Source organism: Chaetodon trifascialis, chromosome 2 (assembly GCF_039877785.1).
Source record: "Chaetodon trifascialis isolate fChaTrf1 chromosome 2, fChaTrf1.hap1, whole genome shotgun sequence".
Taxonomy (NCBI): Eukaryota; Metazoa; Chordata; class Actinopteri; order Chaetodontiformes; family Chaetodontidae; genus Chaetodon; species Chaetodon trifascialis.
Window position 1 is genome coordinate 22652502 of NC_092057.1, and position 19007 is coordinate 22671508.

General features: G+C 44.4%; 1 protein-coding gene across 3 annotated transcripts; it reads right to left on the reverse strand.

Moving 5' to 3' along the window:
* Positions 1 to 1139: 1139 nt before the first annotated feature.
* Positions 1140 to 17911, reverse strand: rgl3a (ral guanine nucleotide dissociation stimulator-like 3a). 3 transcript variants are annotated; one of them, XM_070983993.1, is made up of 18 exons: positions 17775 to 17911; positions 16790 to 17045; positions 10470 to 10759; positions 8855 to 8899; positions 8581 to 8750; positions 8249 to 8409; positions 7856 to 8167; positions 7657 to 7760; positions 7380 to 7464; positions 6285 to 6359; positions 5593 to 5679; positions 5466 to 5498; positions 5241 to 5362; positions 5059 to 5154; positions 4643 to 4778; positions 4183 to 4446; positions 3825 to 3939; positions 1140 to 3274 (listed from the first exon to the last, which is right to left on the reverse strand). In XM_070983993.1, the coding sequence occupies exons 2-18, from the start codon at positions 16976 to 16978 to the stop codon at positions 3120 to 3122; spliced, it is 2439 nt and encodes an 812-aa protein (XP_070840094.1). In that variant the 5' UTR covers positions 16979 to 17045; positions 17775 to 17911; the 3' UTR covers positions 1140 to 3119. The 3 variants fall into 3 exon arrangements, with proteins under 3 accessions (XP_070840094.1, XP_070840102.1, XP_070840111.1); XM_070984001.1 differs by having other exon boundaries at positions 17770 to 17874; XM_070984010.1 differs by lacking the exons at positions 16790 to 17045; positions 17775 to 17911 and adding an exon at positions 12896 to 13159.
* Positions 17912 to 19007: the final 1096 nt, after the last annotated feature.

Sequence of the window (19007 nt, forward strand, 5' to 3'; positions counted from 1 at the left end):
GCCTATTGATTGAACAGTTTGTAAGTTCATGTCAGGAAAGTGGCCTGGACTGGCCCCGAAACACACTGGAAGTCATTCAGAATCAATCAGCCACAAGGTCCCAGAGCAGAGGAGGACGGCGAGAAACCACGACCACAAGTGAGAAGAAAGAGACTACTCTGTCCTCATGGCTCATATACAGTATTCATGTTGCTTTAGCTATGAGCTGACACACACACGCGCACACAAAGGATGGGTCGATGCAGATAAACTAATCATTAAAGTAAACAGATAAGCAGTAGTACTATTACAGCAGAATAATGGGAGAGTGTGGAGGAAAACAATGGTTAAAAAGGATAATCAGAGGGGAGGAAATAAAAGTTAAAGAATATGTTCGGTCTCTGAATCAGCCACAGACCATTTGCACCGAGCTTTTAGTAATCTAACCCGTCTCCTACTCCTCCCACTCTCTGACAGTTAAGGGCTAACTAGTACGAGTGGAGACAAGTGTGTTCAAAATATGGAAATCAGAGCTCTCATAACATGCAGCAGTGCTGGCCAGACAGGTCACAACCTCCCACCCCACACACACACACACACACACACACACACACACACACACACACACACATCTGTCACTGTGAACTCTGACCTCCCACAGTGTTCAGCAGTGCTTCATCCAGCAGAACAGCCCTGTTGTTTTGACTCCCTCTCACTCTCTTGCTCTGTATGGACTTGTGTTTTATCCTCATCTCAAGTGAATTTCTTTAACCGCTGCATAAACATCCTGTTCCCACAATGATTTCACCTTAACTCGTGCTATGTTGGACAAAATGAAAGTCCTGAATAGGCCTGATGTTTGACTGAGGGTTAAATCGATTGTTTTGTCAGGGTGAGCGAAGCAGGAGAAAACCATTTAAAGTTATTGTGTTTGGCTCCACCTAGTGGTTGGCTACAACCATTCCGTTTTATCAGTCATATCGTCAGTCTGATGCTACACCCTGGCTGATTCACAAAGCCAGAGTTCGTATCAGATTTACAAAATGATTAGAAACTGAGGCTGAATTTAATATTAACCAACTGACGATGTTTGGATCCATGGCCTCAGGAAATAACTAAGTCATAAGCAATACAATAAATAAAAATAATAACACTTGTAGCATTATGATAAATAGTAAATAATAGTTTTATTAGTGGACATTTAATACTAATAATAAAGAGCAAGTGCTTAGATGAAACTTTAAAAATAAAGAATCTTTTAAAACAAAATATAAGAACAAAGACACTTGAATTACAATGTGCATACAGTAATGTTGACATTTCAAACGCATAATGGAGACAATGAGCTTGTAAGCCTCCTAATTATACAGTCAACAGACAGACAGACAGACAGACAGACAGACACCACAAAAGACTCCTTCATACTGTTTAGTGCAGCTGCCAGACCTTTCATCTGACTTTTAACAGACTGCAGCAGCGCCAAAGCTGCTCTCAGAGATGCAAAATCCTGCACAAACCTGAGGAGAAACCATCACCAGCGTGCTTCATTTTAAACAGGGATGTGACCCACTCTGTGTGCATCATGACCCAGAAGAAATCAAGTTCAACTTGAGAAAGCTGCCCTGGGGTTTTGTGGGGGATTTCACATCACTGAGACAATTTTATATATGTCACATCGAATTCACATACTGAGACACTTCATTTTCACATACATGAACCATTGTTCAGATTAATCTCATTCTCACAGCATCACGCAGGTGGAGTGAGCTGTACAGCACGCAATGTAGAAGGCCTGTTCTTTAATCACCCTGGATTACAGACTTATGTGATTAGCAGTCTCACCTGAATCACAGCCTTTATCACCAGGGAGGAAAACACAACAGAGAAACCTCCATGTCAGCTATCCAACTCCTCTTCAAACCCTCTGATATGTGCCAAAGTCCAGGCAAGACTATAAACATTCAGAATATGTGCACATCACGCTCCTTCATTTAGTAACAGCAGACAGTAAAAAGTCTGCTTGCTTTCTTCACTGAAAATAATGCAAACTTGAGTTGAGCTCATTAGGTACCAAAGCGATTTCGGCACATTAATGTCTGAGAACAGTGGAGCATCACGGACTGAAGACAGGATCCAAAATGAACCACAACAAACAGAAACAAACAAACACATTTCCATCATGCCACTTTTGCCCTAAAAGCTGAATACTGCAATCCATTAAATAATTTAAGTAGATAAAATGACACCACGTTACATGAAAACATTTAAATAATCAACTAGAAGACGACTGAATACTTATTAGCGACTCTCCGAGGAGTAACGGGCCTGGGTCCAAATGATGCTTCCCCATTTGATTTGAGGGGGAGTCTCATTGTTCATCAGTGCTCTCAGCACGACTGAAACCAGACTGATTTCACATTTGACCCAGATCTGTTTGGAAACGCTTACTCATCAGCTAAGAGCGAGCATGCTAAGTTAGTCACTCAGCTTAACGTAGTTAACAGTCAGTCAGTCACTCAGCCACACAGGCTGAAGGAAACGTCCCACGTCGGCTGGTCCAGGTCCAGATCAGAGACCGCATCAGTCTGCCAGCCTGACTCTGCAGCCTCGTTTCCTCCTGTGGAACGATGCCTGCTGTGATGACTCACAGCTGCTTCCCCAGACAAGCTGTTCCTGATGTGTGTATGAAGCTGCAGTGAAATACGATGTGCTGTTTATTTTATGATGCACAATAATCCACCACGTCATGTGCATTCGTCCACAATGATACAGATGTGTCTATCTTAGGAAAAAGGGTTCTGGGTGAATTGTGCTTTATTTATCCAAAAGACTGATTTCTTTCTCTGCTCCTTCTCGATGTCTCCTCTGTATGCTTGAACATTTCTCTCTTCTGAATGACTCTTTAAAGAGTCCACAATAATTCTTGGAGGAACACAGTTCAGTGTTGTACCCCATGCGTCTTGATGAGAGTTATTTTTCAGTCAAAGATTTCTCAGGACAGTCTATGGAGGACTGCTCCTTTCTGCTGTGCAGCGACAGTCTCACGGTGGCGAGTCGATACAAACTGCCTCAGGTGTGTTGCAGATGAGCAGCTCCTCCTTCTAGATGTACTCCTAACCTTCAGCCAGGACGGACGCTTTTCACTTGGCCTGGCGGCTCTTGGGTTGAGCTCCAGGACTGGAGGAGGAGCCCAGATGTCTCCTGTGAGTCCTCCAGCGCTGACGCAGCACAAAGTCGTAGTTGGCGGAGGTGCTCATGGCATAAAATACGTTGGCTTTGTCCGGTATCTGGAGCTCTGAGGCAGACAGAGGAATGAAGTGATGAACTGTTGTTTTACTTTATCTGCTTCTATTCCAGTTAGTGTTTACTGATATTTCTTCAAATTACATGGGAGGTACTTTGAGAAATGTTGGCATTTCATACCTACTGAGAATGATAGCATCATTGAAGGCAATGAAAACATAATAAGAACAAGAGCTGTTTTACAGCTGACTGTGTTAGCAAAGGAACTGATTTTTGCTTCCTCTACAATGGATTTCCTGTCATTCACTGTTGATTTGTACCATTAAATTAAATATTGATGTACATTTAGCCACATAAAATCAGAGGAATGACTTCTGCCTATGAGGCTCAGAGATAAAGTTTTAACCAAAGTCTGATGCTGCTTGACTGATGGCTTTGTAATTCAGTAGATAATGAGCTTGAAATACTCCTTAGCGGCCTTTGATTGGATCACTGGCATAAGAAAAAAGAAGTCCTGCTCGAGAAAAGGAGGCCTTAGAGTTAATCCTGCTCTCAGATAACATTAGACTGCTCGAGGAGAAGCCGGAGGTGAAGACATTTACCTTTCCCGCTGTTGAGCATCTGGCAGAGGCTGAAGTCATGGCAGCTGACGTCCTCCATGTTGTGTTTTTCGAGTGCCCTCTGAACCACCTGAGGCGTGTGGTCCTGACTGGTCAGCTGGAGATGAGACAAACGCCGACATGTCAGAATACCACCTGAGCCAATCCTGCAAGTGTCATTCAGAATACTGAGAAATCCTCAACTTAATCTGAAGGCCTGAGATTTCATTTTGAACACACAGGATCTTTGGAGGTATTCCTTTTTCTTCCACTCTCCTTTTTTACAACGTGTGAGACTAAATGAACCAAAAGCAGGCTGGCTGATCTCACAAATACAAGATTACAAAAGCACATTGGTTACCAGAATGCTCTTATAGACGTTTCCATTGCTGACACACTCCACGCTGACCCTGATGATACACGAGTCGGCAACCTGTTTGTTGTAGACGGGCAGCGTGGCCTGAGGGCAGCAGCCAGATGACGACTCGGGGTTCAGAACCAGAGAGGAAGAGCTGAGGTCCGGATGTGAAGAGCTGCAAGAGGAGCTGGAAAGACTGGGAGAGGAGGAGGACGGGGAGCTGGAGGAGAAATCCTCAGCAACGTTGTGAAGAGAGCCTGAGAGAGACTGAGGAAGGGGAGGAGAGGAGAGGGGAAATATGAATATCATGTTGCAATTTTAAACCAATACCCCAGTTTTTAAATCAACTAAGCAGCAAATCCATGAGAAATCTTTGGTCGTTTTATGTTTTTAATCTACATTTTCTCCCTGCTGACCTCCACACACTCTGACTCTAAATGCAGGAGAGCGTCTGAGCTCGTACCTTCAGTTTGAGTCTGAGGGGGGAGGGCTGGGGGGCGGAGAGGTCCTCCATGTCTGAACTGCTGGAGCCAGAAGACGACACACTGATCTGGTCAGCGTGGGTCTTCCTGAGGGAGCTGTCACTGGCTGTTCGCAACCTGCGCACACAAACACACTTTAGTTTCATGACACAGCAACTGAAACTCACTTTTTAAGACTGGGAATCTTTTAAAGGATATTCCTCATATTTCATCATAAACTACTGAGTTTGCTCCAATGTGAAGTCAAATCTGGCCAATGTATGTCATAACTGTTTGGGTGTATTTTGATGTAGAGCCAAGGTTTTCTGGGTCTGACACATCTTATTTAGTGTCTGAGGGTTTGTTTCGTAGCAGGGCAGCTGTGTGTTACAGGCTAAAGGTGGTTTTGCAGACTCACGAGGCGAGTTTCTTGGTGAGCAGGCGACTGCTCCATGAGTTGGGAGAACTGGGGCATGGGTCAACTGGAGGCTCAAGGTCTCGGGACAGCTCATAGCTTCAAGAGACACACAAAAAACGAAACATTAAGAAATTATTATTTCTTCTCGTATTGTACTACAGTGCTGTCAGTGTGCGTCTCACCTCTCCTGGTCTGTGAGCAGCGTATGTGCCTGCAGCCAGGCAGTGATATGACGGTTGACTGGAAAGCTGTAGTGGGAACAAGAAGCCTGGAGCTGCCGAATCTGAGACAGAATCTCAAACTCCTGCAAGAGACACAGATGAATTCACACAACAGAAAAGAAGTCAGCTCTCTATTAACACTGAGGCAGTAATTCATGCGAGACGCCACTAGGGGGCGACACCTACTCGTCTGCGCTTCTCAAAGTTGATGAGTCCTCCCTGAGAGAGATGGAAAAAACCAGTGTTATAAACATGGCCTCATAAATCTTCTAAAGTACCATAAAAAGACCATGCTAGAACAACGTGGACTCACCTCCACGGTGTCACTCAGTGCTGTGTCCAGCATGGTGAGGACGGTCAGGTAAGTGCCGAGGTACGGCACCACACCCCTGCTGATGTTCTGCCGACACAAATCAAGCAACATGTTTATGTGTGTACTCCTTAGTGCTGCTCGACCAGAAATTAGCTAATGCCAGCCTCAGTATGCTGGAGTAAGAAAGTCGAACGAAAGAGGACAGAACACTGAGGTCAGTAACAATAAATGATTACACTGCAGCTGAAGAAGAAATAGAGATAACCGAAAACACAACACTATCACTATTTAAATACAGTGAATATGGGGGTATAAAAGGTTTGACACACAGCCGCTCCTGGGTAAAGTAAACTGCCAAACTGTGGGAAACACTGCTCACGTCAGCTTCTATACTCTTCCCTACGTAAGGGGGTAAACAAACACTCATGTGACTTTTAAGTGTGCTATCTTTTTCCATCAAATGAACAGACTGAAAAAGAAGACGGAACTGGAACTCTGGTGGCTATTTTAGCAAACTGGCTAAAGTTGAGGACATGTGACTTTTAGGGAAGTAGAATCGATGATCCAGGCAGAGAAACACAGACCTGTGACTTTCATTTTTACAGGCTGGCACAGCTGCCATTCACATTACTTTGGTGGTTAAACCTGAAATGGAGGAACCACGTGGTTATTTCCAAACAGGACGATCTTACCATCTGTCTGGATGCTGAGCAGAGCCGGGGCGATCTGGAGCCCGGGGTGGCACTGCCATCTGGGTGACTCCCATCCTGCAGAAAACAGACAAATAAACAGCCTAGTCAACTGTAAGAAAAATGAAATATCTCTGAATCAGGGCGTTAATGTGAGAGTCGGGGTGTGAGATGACAACTAAGTAGGCAAGTTACATAACTGTTTGTTCTGAGGGTTGAGCACCTGCTGACAGGGTGCTGCTGGGTGTGGGAGGGCACCTCCGCAGTGCAGGCTGTGTGACAAATACAATCACAGCCACACAGTTAGGGCCTATTGTGCAGCCCTCAGGCTCGCACTGTGTGCGAGTGTGTTTATCAGGAGATTATTAGACAATATGTAGTCCATTTCTGGTGTTATTTGTGTTGGCTGCTAACAATGGTCTTTTTATGACTTCAGACAGACTGGGCTGCTCATAACACTATCGCTAAATAAACACTCATATCAATTGTTTTTCACTGAGGGCAAAGAACAGAGAGTGGCAGGTGAACTGGACAGTGGACATTCATTTAGTCTTACAGGACAAATACAGCAAGTAACCAACTGTTAGAGGCCATATGCACACAAAGCATTGAGTAAGTGGATTTACTTCATCAGATGTTTAAAAACCTTAGAATAATACTGACAGGCTGATGTGTGTCAAGGCTGTAACTAATAATTTTCAAAACTGCTTATTCTCTATAAACTGTTCTCACTTGATGTCAGAAAATAGTGACAAATGTCCAGTGTGGCATCTTCAGTCATTTTATAACGACAGAAAACAGAGAAAATCAGCAAATTCTCACATTGGAGAAGCTAAAACCACAGAATGGTTTTTGTTTTCAATTGGTTAAACATCCAAAATGATTACTGGTTATCAAAATAGTTTGCAATTCATTTTCTGTTGATCAACTAACTACATAATTGATAAAGTCAACAGGCCCTTACAACCTAATCCCATTCCATCATGAAAACAGCCCTCTGCAAAGAGCTGGCGCAATAATAATGACACAGACCTGTCCTTTGTTAGACAAAGCCATTGGTCCGCTCCTGTGTTTACATGAAAAACTGTGTGTAGTTACCTCCACCAGGATCTCTCTGCTGGTTAGCACACAGTTCTCATCAGGGAAGGTCTCGCACAAGATGTCAAAAGTGGACATGCTTTCTCTGAAACCAGACAAAATCAATCTTTAAAGACTTTTTGTAGAGTCAATATTCATCAGATCAATAATTCAGGGAAACCGACTCAAGAATTGATTTTCTTTTCATGAGTGTGCAAAAAAGGAGCTCAGTGGTTTCTTTTACAGATGTCTGTTCGTTAAATTCAATAAAACAACAGTTTTGTCACTGGTTGCTGACCTGCTGACAGCAGCCCAGGTCTTCTTGAGGCGATACACAGCGTTGGACTGCAGAGCTGACAGGATGGCCCTCAAAGAGGAGAAGTTCTTCATCTGTCTGCACTCCTGCAGAGAGAAAACACAAGAAAATGCAGATCTTACAGAAAGTTACATTCATTTATGTGACTTGATTGTAAAGCTAAATGTTTCTGGACCCTGACCTGCGCTATGGCGATCCACCGCTCGATGACGCACGCTCTGTGAGCGGGGCTGCTGTGGGCGCAGTTGGGGGGGCTCAGAGCACTGGATGGGTACAGGAAGGTAGAGGAGGGGCTGGGTGATGAGATGGGAGAGGAGGTGGAAGGGCTGGGAGAGGACGGGCAGAGGAGCGAGGTGATGACACGGTTGGTGACGGCGTTGAACTGGGAGATGGTGGCGCGGATGGTGGGTGCCAGGTTTCGGTTTTCCTTCTTGTCACGCTGGGACCAGACGCAGCCCAGGCAGTGGAAGGGCACGGCTCTGACAAATAGTTCCTGAGGAAGACACGATGACATGAATGAGAGACCCGCGGCGACACAGAGCGGAGCTTTGAGATATCTGTTAATGAGACCTACAGCGTCCAATCTGGTCAGTTGCTCCGCCACTTCTCTCACAGGGAAGTCCATAAAGTTACATCTGTCCTCCTCCTTAGTGGACGTCTCGCCTCCGTCCTCCTGGTCTCTGTGCTCCGGCTGCAACGATGGACTGTTGCGCTCTGGCGCAGACTGGCTGCAATCTGTCAGACACACCAAATCATAAATGAAAAAGCAACAGGCTGCTCAAAGGATGCAATACTCACTGCAGCTCAATCGATGCTGATCATCTGCTTCATGCATTCTGTATCTACAGTACGCACAGACACGACAGCGCAGCAGCCTGCACAGTCACATCTCCCACTCCCCCGCACCTTGTTCCTGGAGCCTCTTGAGGAGGGTCTCGGCAGTCTGAGCCAAGCGTCTGAAGCAGAGCCGATGCCGCAAGTGGACACACATCAGCCGGAGGGCCTGGTACTGAGGGGGCTCATGGAAGTCTTCAGTGTACTCCTCCAGCCACAGCCGGATCACTGGGGGTAACGTACTGAGGGGGAAATGAATAAGAGTTCATTATGGCATTAGTGCTAAAGTCTCATGTCTCATGAAGTGTAGGACAATGTCAAGCTCTGAATGAGTGACCACACTCACCTGCGTGGGCACACAGTGTTATCCAGGTTGGCAATTGAGTCCTCTCTGTGGAAAAGTAAACACATTTGACTATGAGAAGGAAATATCAATGATAATCACCGCATGGAGGGACAACATGGCTACCTAGCGGTGACAGAAAGCCTCCTGTAAACAACAAGGTCCAAAGTTTAATGGTCTGTAACTGTTCATCCTGTGGAAATGTCATGCAATGCCGGAGATACTGTGGCCTTGTTATAGAGTGATGAGGGTCTCCCTCAGGGATCAATAATGGCATCATAAACATATATTTGCAGTGTAAATGAGGCATATGGTCACGCTGGCACATTTGTTGGAACATGGCCAAGTTCTGTGACAGCGTAATTCTCTTTCCTGCACCACATGTGACACAACAGAGTCACATTTAGGAAGCAAATCAATGAACGTGAGAGTTGTGCTTGGTCTAACAGTGAATAAACTCATTTACACAGCTACACCTATCACGTGACAGAACTGGTGTTTTACAAGTTAATGACAGCAACAAACTGTTACATCCTGAACCAAATCCTGTGAGGAAAAGCAGGGAAAACACACGTCCCAGACTGTCCCTGAAGATGACCTCAGCTACAGTTCACAGGAAGCCTGTTGCCACCAGCATCGCAGATATGAGGGTGACTGTTTGACAAACAGAACATGAGGTGAACAGCACTTATAGCCCCAGTATCACACAGGCAGCCATTAGTAACACACTGAGCTGAGCAATAACAACTTCAGACAGTAGACTGCACAGGCTCTCCTGATTGGCTCTGAGCCTGCTTTAGCTCTTCAATCATGTATATTAAACCAGATTAAGAAAAAAAAAGAGTTGCTTGGGAAATCTCTACTAAAAACCAAAGAAGAACGTTCCTCACTTAGTCTAATTCAATGTCAGAGTCGAAGTGGAGAAGCACACCTCTGCTAGGTGTGGAGGGTGGAGTCATGACCACTCAGGAATGGAGCAACACCTGTCACTGAAGCTTCTCTGGCATCAACAGAGGCTTGCCTCATGAATAGCTGAGGTGGCGTAAAGAGGTCACTGAATAAACACCGTCTTCTTTAGAAATAGATATGTGCATGTCGTTATGCATATGTTCCACTTACGTTTCCATACAGTGATGACCTATTTAAAAAAACAGTTTTTACTCTTCTGTGTTTGTACGAATTGAACAAACAAGATAATAACATGATAACTAGTGAGCTTTAGAAGTTCTGGTAGGCTAATTTTGTTCCCTTTGGACAGAGCCAGACTAGCTGTATCCCCATTTCCAGACATTATGCTAAGCTAAGCTAAGCTAAGCTAAGCTAAGCTAATGGCTGTCGGCCCCAGCTTCATATTAACTGGACAGATATGGGTGGTACTGATCTTTTTATCCAACTTTTGATAAGAAAGAAAGTAAATAAGTATTTTTCCAAAATTGTCAAACTATTCCTCTTAAAAGGGTCTCCATCAGGATAAATCTTTAGTGGTAAACTGAGCAGATCCCTGTGAGTCAAACAGCAACATTGACCTCCGATGTGAGCCTGCAGTCCAGACGACTGAGCCCTCATGGTTTCAGTGTCTCAGCTGTGTTGTGTCTCAGTTCTGTAGACAGTTCCTCACCTCTGAAACAGCAACTCGATGAGGGTGCTGGTGGAGGTAAAGGCCCTGTAGGTGGAGAGGAAGATGTGGATGAAGTCGGGCTCCCGGTGCTCGGGGTCCAGCAGGTGGGTGACCAGACGCTCCAGGGTGGCGGCCTTCAGCCTGCGAGCCTTCACCGTGTGGTACTGGACGAAGCTGAAGGCTGTGGGGGGCTCTGCTGCGTCTGAGGGCGGCAGGACGGGCTCCCTGCGCAGAGTGATGCCAAACACGGCCCCATCCTCCTCTTCCTCCCCCCACTCCTGCACCGGGTCCTGCAGGGGGGAATGGAAGGTCATTAAGAGCCGGAAAATAATAAGCCAAACACACCATACAGCCCGCTACTCTGCTCCTTTCTCCTAGAAATGGTAGATAATTAAATTTATTTGACTTCACTGAACGGAGAGAAGGGGAATAAAAGTACCTTTAAAAAATTAACAAAATTTTTCTTAATCCCTAACAGTCATGGGGCCCTGCTTCTCTGAATTACTGTGACTGTGGCACATCTAAAACACACACCTCAGTGCGAAGGCAGAGAGCCTTCAGACTGAGTCATGTCATTAAAAAGGTTAAAGCTCAGCGTCGATTAATTTCATTCTTGAGATTCTGCTTGTGACCCAGCCTTGAACGCTGACGCAGACAGACAGCTGGTGACTGGGCCCATGACGAGGCACTGAGGCATTCAATGGGACACTTGTTTATGTCCACAAACACAGGGACAATGCACTGAACCATGACACAGTTTTTTCTTAATTTAATTTATAACTTCGTACACAGTGTCTTGGTAGCCGGATGGTCGCAACCATCACTGGCTCCAGCCGGCCATCTTTGTTGAATGCCATCCCCCTCCCCCCCTCCTTTCCTGTATGCATCTGCACAAGCACTGTCCAAAAAAGTGAAAAAAAAAAAGAAAAGAAAAAAAAAAGCCCAAATAATCATCTTAAAACTCTCACAGCACACTGCATGTTCTTTAAAAAAATGGCCAGGGGAGATCAGGAGGTCTTTCTTTGGCCTAGACATATGAAAGAAACAAGTACAGAGATGTTTCACCGACTCTCTGAGTGATATGATGAGTGATTTGATAAAGTCCATCTCACTCGCTGAGTAATCGGAGCAATTCATTAAGAAAAAAAAAAAAATCTAAATTCTGCAATTCCAGCTTCTTAAATATGATTTTTTCTTGTCTCTCTATTCCTCTCTGACAGTGAACTGAATATCTTTGGGTTGCGAACAAAATGAGAAATCTGAGGACATCGTCTTGGGCTTCCAGAAACAATGACAGACATTTTTCACCATTTTCTGACGTTTTATAGACCAAACAACCCCTCCATCGATCAGGAAAATAATCAACAGATTAACCAACAACAAAAATAACTGTTAGCTGCAGCCAAAGCTGGAACACATAAAACTTAGAGTATCACCTTACACACAAAACCTGAGAAAACAAAGACTCCCGGGATGATAACTGTCATATTTTCAGTGATGATAAGCAATAATATTTAATTATGGCCCAGCACTACATGATTGATTTTTCACATGGCGGCTGAGTGGAAGAAGGTAACATATCACAGTGAGATGTGTGGCAAGAAACTCCTCTACATGACAGCTGTACCTGAAGAGAAATGTATCTGTGTGTGTGTGTGTGTGTGTGTGTGTGTGTGTGTGTGTGTGTGTGTGTGTGTGTGTGTGTGTATATATTATTATTATTTTTTTTTTTTTTTTCTTACAAAGCAGGAAACACATCTGTGGTGCAAAGACTGCTCTGCATACTGTACGATGACCAGAATAAAACTAGTATGTTAGAATTATTTTGTAGTACCACAAACTGGAAAACTATATAAACTTAGGACTTGGAGAATAATTAAACTGTAAATTCTAAAATCATAGATAACAACTTTTTTACTTTATTGCATTGGGCAGCAGTGATAAACCAGATCGAAGTAGCCCCATTCTCAGTCTCTGTGACGGGATAAACAAATATAACTGACTGCTCTATAATAATACTGTAATCATGTCTGCACAGTGTCAGTGAAAGTGGACAAGAAGCCAGGGGGAGACATGATGCTGACCACCTTCAACAGCTGCTCTGCAATGACACTATGCAAGCATTCTGTGCATCCAGGCCATCAGTCATCTCTGTTATGTGGCGCGTGTGGAACAATGGGTGCGGACGATGGTCGAAAACACACCTGACATCACGAGACAGAAACTGACAAAAAACAGTGTGCTCGCTGCTGGATCCATCAGCCCTGAATGAAGCCATTCAACCAGTGGGTTTGTCCTGGTGACCGGACACAGCGACCGAATAAGTTTCACATGGAGCCAACTCCACATCTGGATCAGCAAAGCAGAGCAACAGCTGGATAAAATGACAACCTCACACACAGCGCAGAGCGCGTCATGCAGCTCACCATGGATAAGTGCCATTTTCCCATGTTCGTCTGACTCTCGGAGGAGAAATCCTTAAAACTTAAATGCGTAGACTCCTTCAGATGCAGGTGAAAGACGAATCCGCAGCGCGCACAGGACTCACGGATGAAGCTCCCTCCTCCTCCTCACTTCAGTCTCAATGATATCTGACTCTTTCATTTTGGAGAACTAACGCAACAAAGTACGACACGATGACAAAGTTGACTTGTGTCCAACCGTGAGAGTCGACAGACAGCGGACGGACTGGTTTGAGAGGGAGGAGGAGGACCGGGAGGGACGGCATTTCACGGGGCGGGGCCAAAGGCACAGGTGTGATTTATTGACCAATGAGGATACAGCGACTGACGGCATCAGATATTATTATGCAGAATTGAGTCAGGAGGCGGCGACTGGGGGGAGATGATATCGATGGTATTGTTACCACAAATACAGGTCAGCCAAAGAAGAAGTTAAAAGGCTTGAAACTGAAAGCTTGTCCCTTTATTTCAAATTGCAGTTGAGTCATTTATTTTCTTTGGTGTCCTTTCAATGCTTTGAATGTTTTACTGATTTTCTTGGGTATGCTGCAGAAGAAACAGCTCAATAGACAGGTGGTCTGTGAATTACACGTCATCATTAAGCAGAGTATTACATACTTCATCTCCACACTGTTCCCATGTTATCACTGATGTTTTTCAAGTAATTCTAGAACAGTGGCAGCACCAGGACCAGCTGTAGTAGCAGCTATTACAACTATTTACAGTATAGGTCGTGGTATACAGACACGGGGGTCAACCCACCCAGTAAAGGAAAACCATTCAAAGTCTTTAAAATGTACTATGTCGAAAACGATGTAAATTACTTCACATTATGACAATACTTCCTGCACAGCATCATTCTTCTAAAATACTATGTTTTTAAATAGAAATAAATGTGTACAGTACATCCATCCATTGTCTATACCCGACTATCCCTTTCAGGATTGCGGGGGGGCTGGAGCCTATCCCAGCTGTCATTGGGCGAAAGGCAGGGTACACCCTGGACCGGTCGCCAGTCGATTGCAGGGCAACACATATAGACACACAACCATTCACGCTCACACTCACACCTAGGGGCAATTTTAGAGTCACCAATTAACCTAATGAGCATGTTTTTGGTCTGTGGGAGGAAGCCGGAGTGCCCGGAGAGAACCCACGCATGCACGGGAAGAACATGCAAACTTCACACAGAAAGGCCCCGCCCGGGTAGGGGATCGAACCAGCGACCTTCTTGCTGTGAGGCACAAGCACTACCTGCTGCTCCACCGTGCCGCCCAATAAATGTGTACAGTAACAGTGAAATCCTGAAGAATGAAGCCCATTCAGAGCGGTGTTGAGCGGCTGAGGCATTAATCAAAGACCAATTTAAACTACAGTTTATTGTGTGTTTTTCATTTCCTGTAAAATTCTAACTGGGAAAGTAACCCGACACGTCAGCTGTCAGATTTGTCCAAAACTGAGTGTCAAAGCAAAGTTCCAAAGCACAGAAATGCTTAAGCAAAGGATGCTGACACAAATTGTTGTAAATCTGGATTATGGATGGATGGATTATGATGTCTTGCAGTCCAACAAGTTAGACGAAATTAGAAATAAAGGTCAAGTAAAAAAAATTGCTGAAAGCTTTAAAGCTCTGTAATTCAGTGAGGGTTCTGGCGTCAGAATCAACAAATGGTGTGATATTGAAAACCTCCATCGGAGCCCAACACTGTTTGCTGGATATGAACATGGCCTCACTTTTCTTGAAGCAGACAATAAAAACTGGAGCCACAGCCCCACTCATTATGACCACTGCACTGTTTGTAAGACCTTAAAACCTTCTATACAAAATAAGGAAACGCCATACGAGTGCTGTATAAGCTCTCTGTCCAGATCGACACCAGGCCCGGCAGCTTTAAGCCTGCTCCACATTCCCATCAGGAAATTTCTATTTCCAGTTGTACAAAAACCGCCATGATAATTTTACAGGAAGAGATCCAATGCAAGATGCAAGAGGAAAGGCTCTGTGCTAGAAGCTGATTTCAGGCCAACATCAACTTGTCTCGGTGCCTGAAACGCTGCCTCCAAAGAATCCGGTCGGGACGGTTTTTCATGACGGCCTCTCGCTTACGTTTCTGCCTCTGGTGTCAGAGGTGGGGTGGGGACATACCACATGAAACAGGTCTGTTCTGCTCCTAAAAGCGACTTCAAGGTAGCACATAATCAAGACGCAAGAGAGTCTGGCACCACTGAAAGCACTGAATTTCATTTCATTCAGAGACAAACAGACGAGCAGCATCACACTGTGCTGACACTGACCAGCTGAGCTGATGGGACGTCTCTAGATCAGACTCTCTGCTGCTCTTTCAGCTCACAGGGAAGAATGAGCTTTTTGTTGCTCTAATGAGTCTGCCTGTCTCTCTGAACTGAGAATCTGCCATCATCCCTCCATGTTTGCCCATGCCACCCACCCTCTCTCTACAAAAGCTGAACAAAGGAGCAGAGAAACAGCCCCAGAGAGACCTCAATTAGAACTCATTAGACACATGAGTGGGTGACAAGGTGGCAGGCGAGCAACCAGCGGAAATAAGGCGATGTCGAAACACGCTGAGGTTGTTTCCTCAAAACTTTACATGATTTAAAAAGGCTTCTTTTAGCTGGAAATAGACGGCACACCCACAGAAACATGATATACTTCCTGGAGGGTCAGCTGTAGTTCCCTCTCAGTGGCACTGAATAATATCTGTGATGACGTCCTGAGTGAAAAAATGTTGACCTGAATGGGAACAACAACAACAAAAGTTCCCAGAGAGGAGCCTGACGTATGCAACGACTGAATATATGACAGCCGCTCCGTCACACACGTGTGCGTGATCACACCAGTTAGCCCTAATAATTCACAGAGTAATGGCTTCCATATCACTAAATACAACACTTCAATCTGGGATGTGAACGTCATGGCTGGGCTGAAAGGTTTATGGCACACGTCAACACACACAGCCAGATATCAGTACATATATGTGTGTACAGAAAACTATTTTTGGCAATGTTAGAATTGTAATTCTTAATTAATTCATTTGAAATCATTTTTAAGGAAAAAGGCAAAAATCACTCATTCCTGCTTCTCAAACGTGACCACTGTTTCTTTCATAGTCCTCTATGGACAGAAAAGGAATCTCCTTTGAGTTTTGGACTTTTTGTCAACTTCAACATGAACTCAAATTTACAAAGGACATATTTTTTAATGATTTCCTGGCATTTTATAGACCAAATGAAAATAATCATCACTTTCAGCCCTAATCTGCTGCTAGCTTTGTAAAAGCAAAGACTGGCTGCTTGTCTTCGTTTTATGGCACTGCACGTTTAATATCTTTTAGTTTTGGACAGTTGGACAAAACAAGGAACTTGAAGAGGACGCCACGGGCTCAGGGAAAGTGTGATGGGGATTTTTTTTGGTAATTGTTTTGTTAAATTTTATACACCAAACAGTTTATCTGGAATATTATTAAAAATCAGACCAGGTGATATTCAAGGTCATATCCCAATAGAAATATTCTATTATTCTATTAACAGCTGGAATACCTCAGAAATGCCAATGTTAAACTTATTTCTGTGTGTGCCTACTCTCACGCTCTGTTTGACCAAAGGCTCGGACAGAAATGAGTGTTACGAGTGGAGATAAGTGTGTTCATGCTTTGACTTCTTTGCATTATGTCCATGTGTGACATTTTGATAACTGATCATGACTGAACTAAATATTCTGTGACTCCTGAACTTCGTTCAAACGTGAGATGAAACTCTAAACTACAGTAAAATGGATGAGAGTAACACAACAGGTGAATCTCCGACTGACAGTCATGGAAACCTCGTGTAGCTTCTCACCTCAGACTGTCCATCAGTGTCCAACACCTGGAAGCTGGTCAGCCACACGCCGGGCTCCGTGTCCATGTGGATGTCCACGCAGTGACTCGGCCTGAGCCACAGCAGCCTCTTCATCCTGCCCACCCTGCTGCGGAGGCCGCGGGACTCCCCTCCATCGCCGCCTCCGCACACAGGAAGAACGGTCCTCATCTCTCGCTCTGTGTCACGCTACGGGCCCACACACCTCGTCAGACCTCCCCCACGCCTGCTGCAGCATCTGTGCCAGGGAGGAGAGCGTGGAAACGTTAGGCATACTCTGCTGTAACTCTTGGTGTATTCCAGCCATCACGGGAAGCGTCCAGGTCAGCTGTAGGCAGGTCACACCTCAACTGTTTGAATGTCACTAAACAATGATCTGTCCTAAAAATCTGGGTCAGTACTAGTTGAATTTGAGCACAGAATTCATGATTAGATTTACCACGCTGGGACAGAATTAAGGTTAATGTTTCTGCCAAACTCAATTCATTAGGAGCAGCGCAGCACGACAACATACGTGATCTCCTGTCACTGACTTACCTTCAGAACAAAAGTCATTTTGTCTCAGCTGATTGAGGAATCTTCTCTTGAATCAACACAACTTTGTTGCTAGCAATAATCTTTATTATCAAAAGAAAAACAAAAACACACACATGGATATTCTGACTCCACTCTTTGTAGGATTGTTAATACACTGTTAAATGGCCTAATCACAAGCTCGGTGAAAACATGAAAGCTGTGACATACAGTATATAACCTTCTGATCAATGCTTAATATAACCAAAAAAATATGTTCTTCTAAAAACTCACATATATTCAATGAGATGATTAACAGACACCAGCAGCTACTGAGATCAATGTTTCCTCTACAGAATCCCAGAGAAAAGTCTCAGCATTCAAAAGACACTCAACAAGACCAAAAAACACATTCACCTGAAAAAAAGAAAAAAATTAAATAGAGTTACCTAACCATCATTTTGCGTCTCTTGAATCCTGATGGAAGCCATGCTCAGAGCTGTACTCGTCCAGCCACGATATTCAGCAGAGATGGTGTGAAACTTGGACGGAAGAGACTCTGGCATTTATCACTGAGGACGGATTGTTCTTTGTGTTTGTGGGTGGATGATGCTCTGCGCGCATGTCTGTGCGTGAGTGAGTGTGAGTGTGAGTGTGTGTGCTGGAATGGCCTCCTCCCTGCTTGGCTGTACACTGAGATGTATAATTGTCCCATTTTGATTGCATACCATTATTCCAGCTCACTGACTGCCTCATTAGAATAAAGCAAACCCTGCCCGCATTGTTCACCTGAACACACCAACACTGCAGCAGTCATGTGGAGGGTTTGACAGAAAAGTGCACACTCACGGACTGAAAAGTGTCTTACCTGCCTGTGGGCTACAGGTTACAGGTGAGACAGCGTGACGCGGCTGAAACCCTGCTCGCGCTGCTGATGCACGCTGGACGGAAGCCTGCAGGTCGGAGATGTTGAGGAAACTCACGTTTCTGCCAGAGAAAATCAAAAATCTGCATCAGGCCGCGCAGGCCCGCCTCCTCTCCGTGATTGGTCGAGCAGCTGAAAAGGCAAACGCCAATCAAGTGAATGCGCTTCACTTGCTGCAGAGAAGCGCGGATGTATTGATTGATTGTCGATATGTTTGGCTTATATATCAGTGTCCAACAGGATGAGGAACATACGTTGTGTTTTTCTTTCTTTCATTCTTCAGTTTTATGTACACACCAATTTTGGGTCACATGCTGTTTGTTGTTTTGATTTACTTCATATTTTTATCCCTTGTCCTTCATTAGATTGAGTCTCTGCTTCTTTCTTTTGTAAATATTTGGAGAAATTTCTCATGTATGTTGATTAAGAAGGAATCAGCATTTATTTAAACAATGACATTGTTTTTCTTAATTTTCATAAGTGGTGTATCTTAGAGCTTATTAAATAAAGGTCATTTTGATTGGGCCCTTTACATAGGCCCTTGAGTTATTGCCTTTATTCAGCCAAGTATTGATTGACAGAGCCTAAAACTTCAGACACGTTGGTGGAGAGTTTCAGTCTGATAATGAGCTGAAACAGTAATCAGGACCACCCATGTGATCTGAAAAGAACCTCATTATTTTTGTGTCTTCAGGACTGTAAAAACCCTTCAAATGGAACAATCTGAGGATGAAAAACACTCATAACACCCACGAGGCGATA

Bases quoted from the DNA above. Each gene is read 5' to 3' on its own strand.
- rgl3a (XM_070983993.1), bottom strand. From the start codon at position 16,978: ATGAGGACCGTTCTTCCTGTGTGCGGAGGCGGCGATGGAGGGGAGTCC. The intron at 4,779-5,058 runs GTGAGTCTGCAA...TTGTGTGCGCAG, and splicing joins CTCACCAAGAAACTCGCCTC to GTTGCGAACAGCCAGTGACA. The intron at 3,940-4,182 runs GTAACCAATGTG...TCTCATCTCCAG, and splicing joins ACGTCTATAAGAGCATTCTG to CTGACCAGTCAGGACCACAC.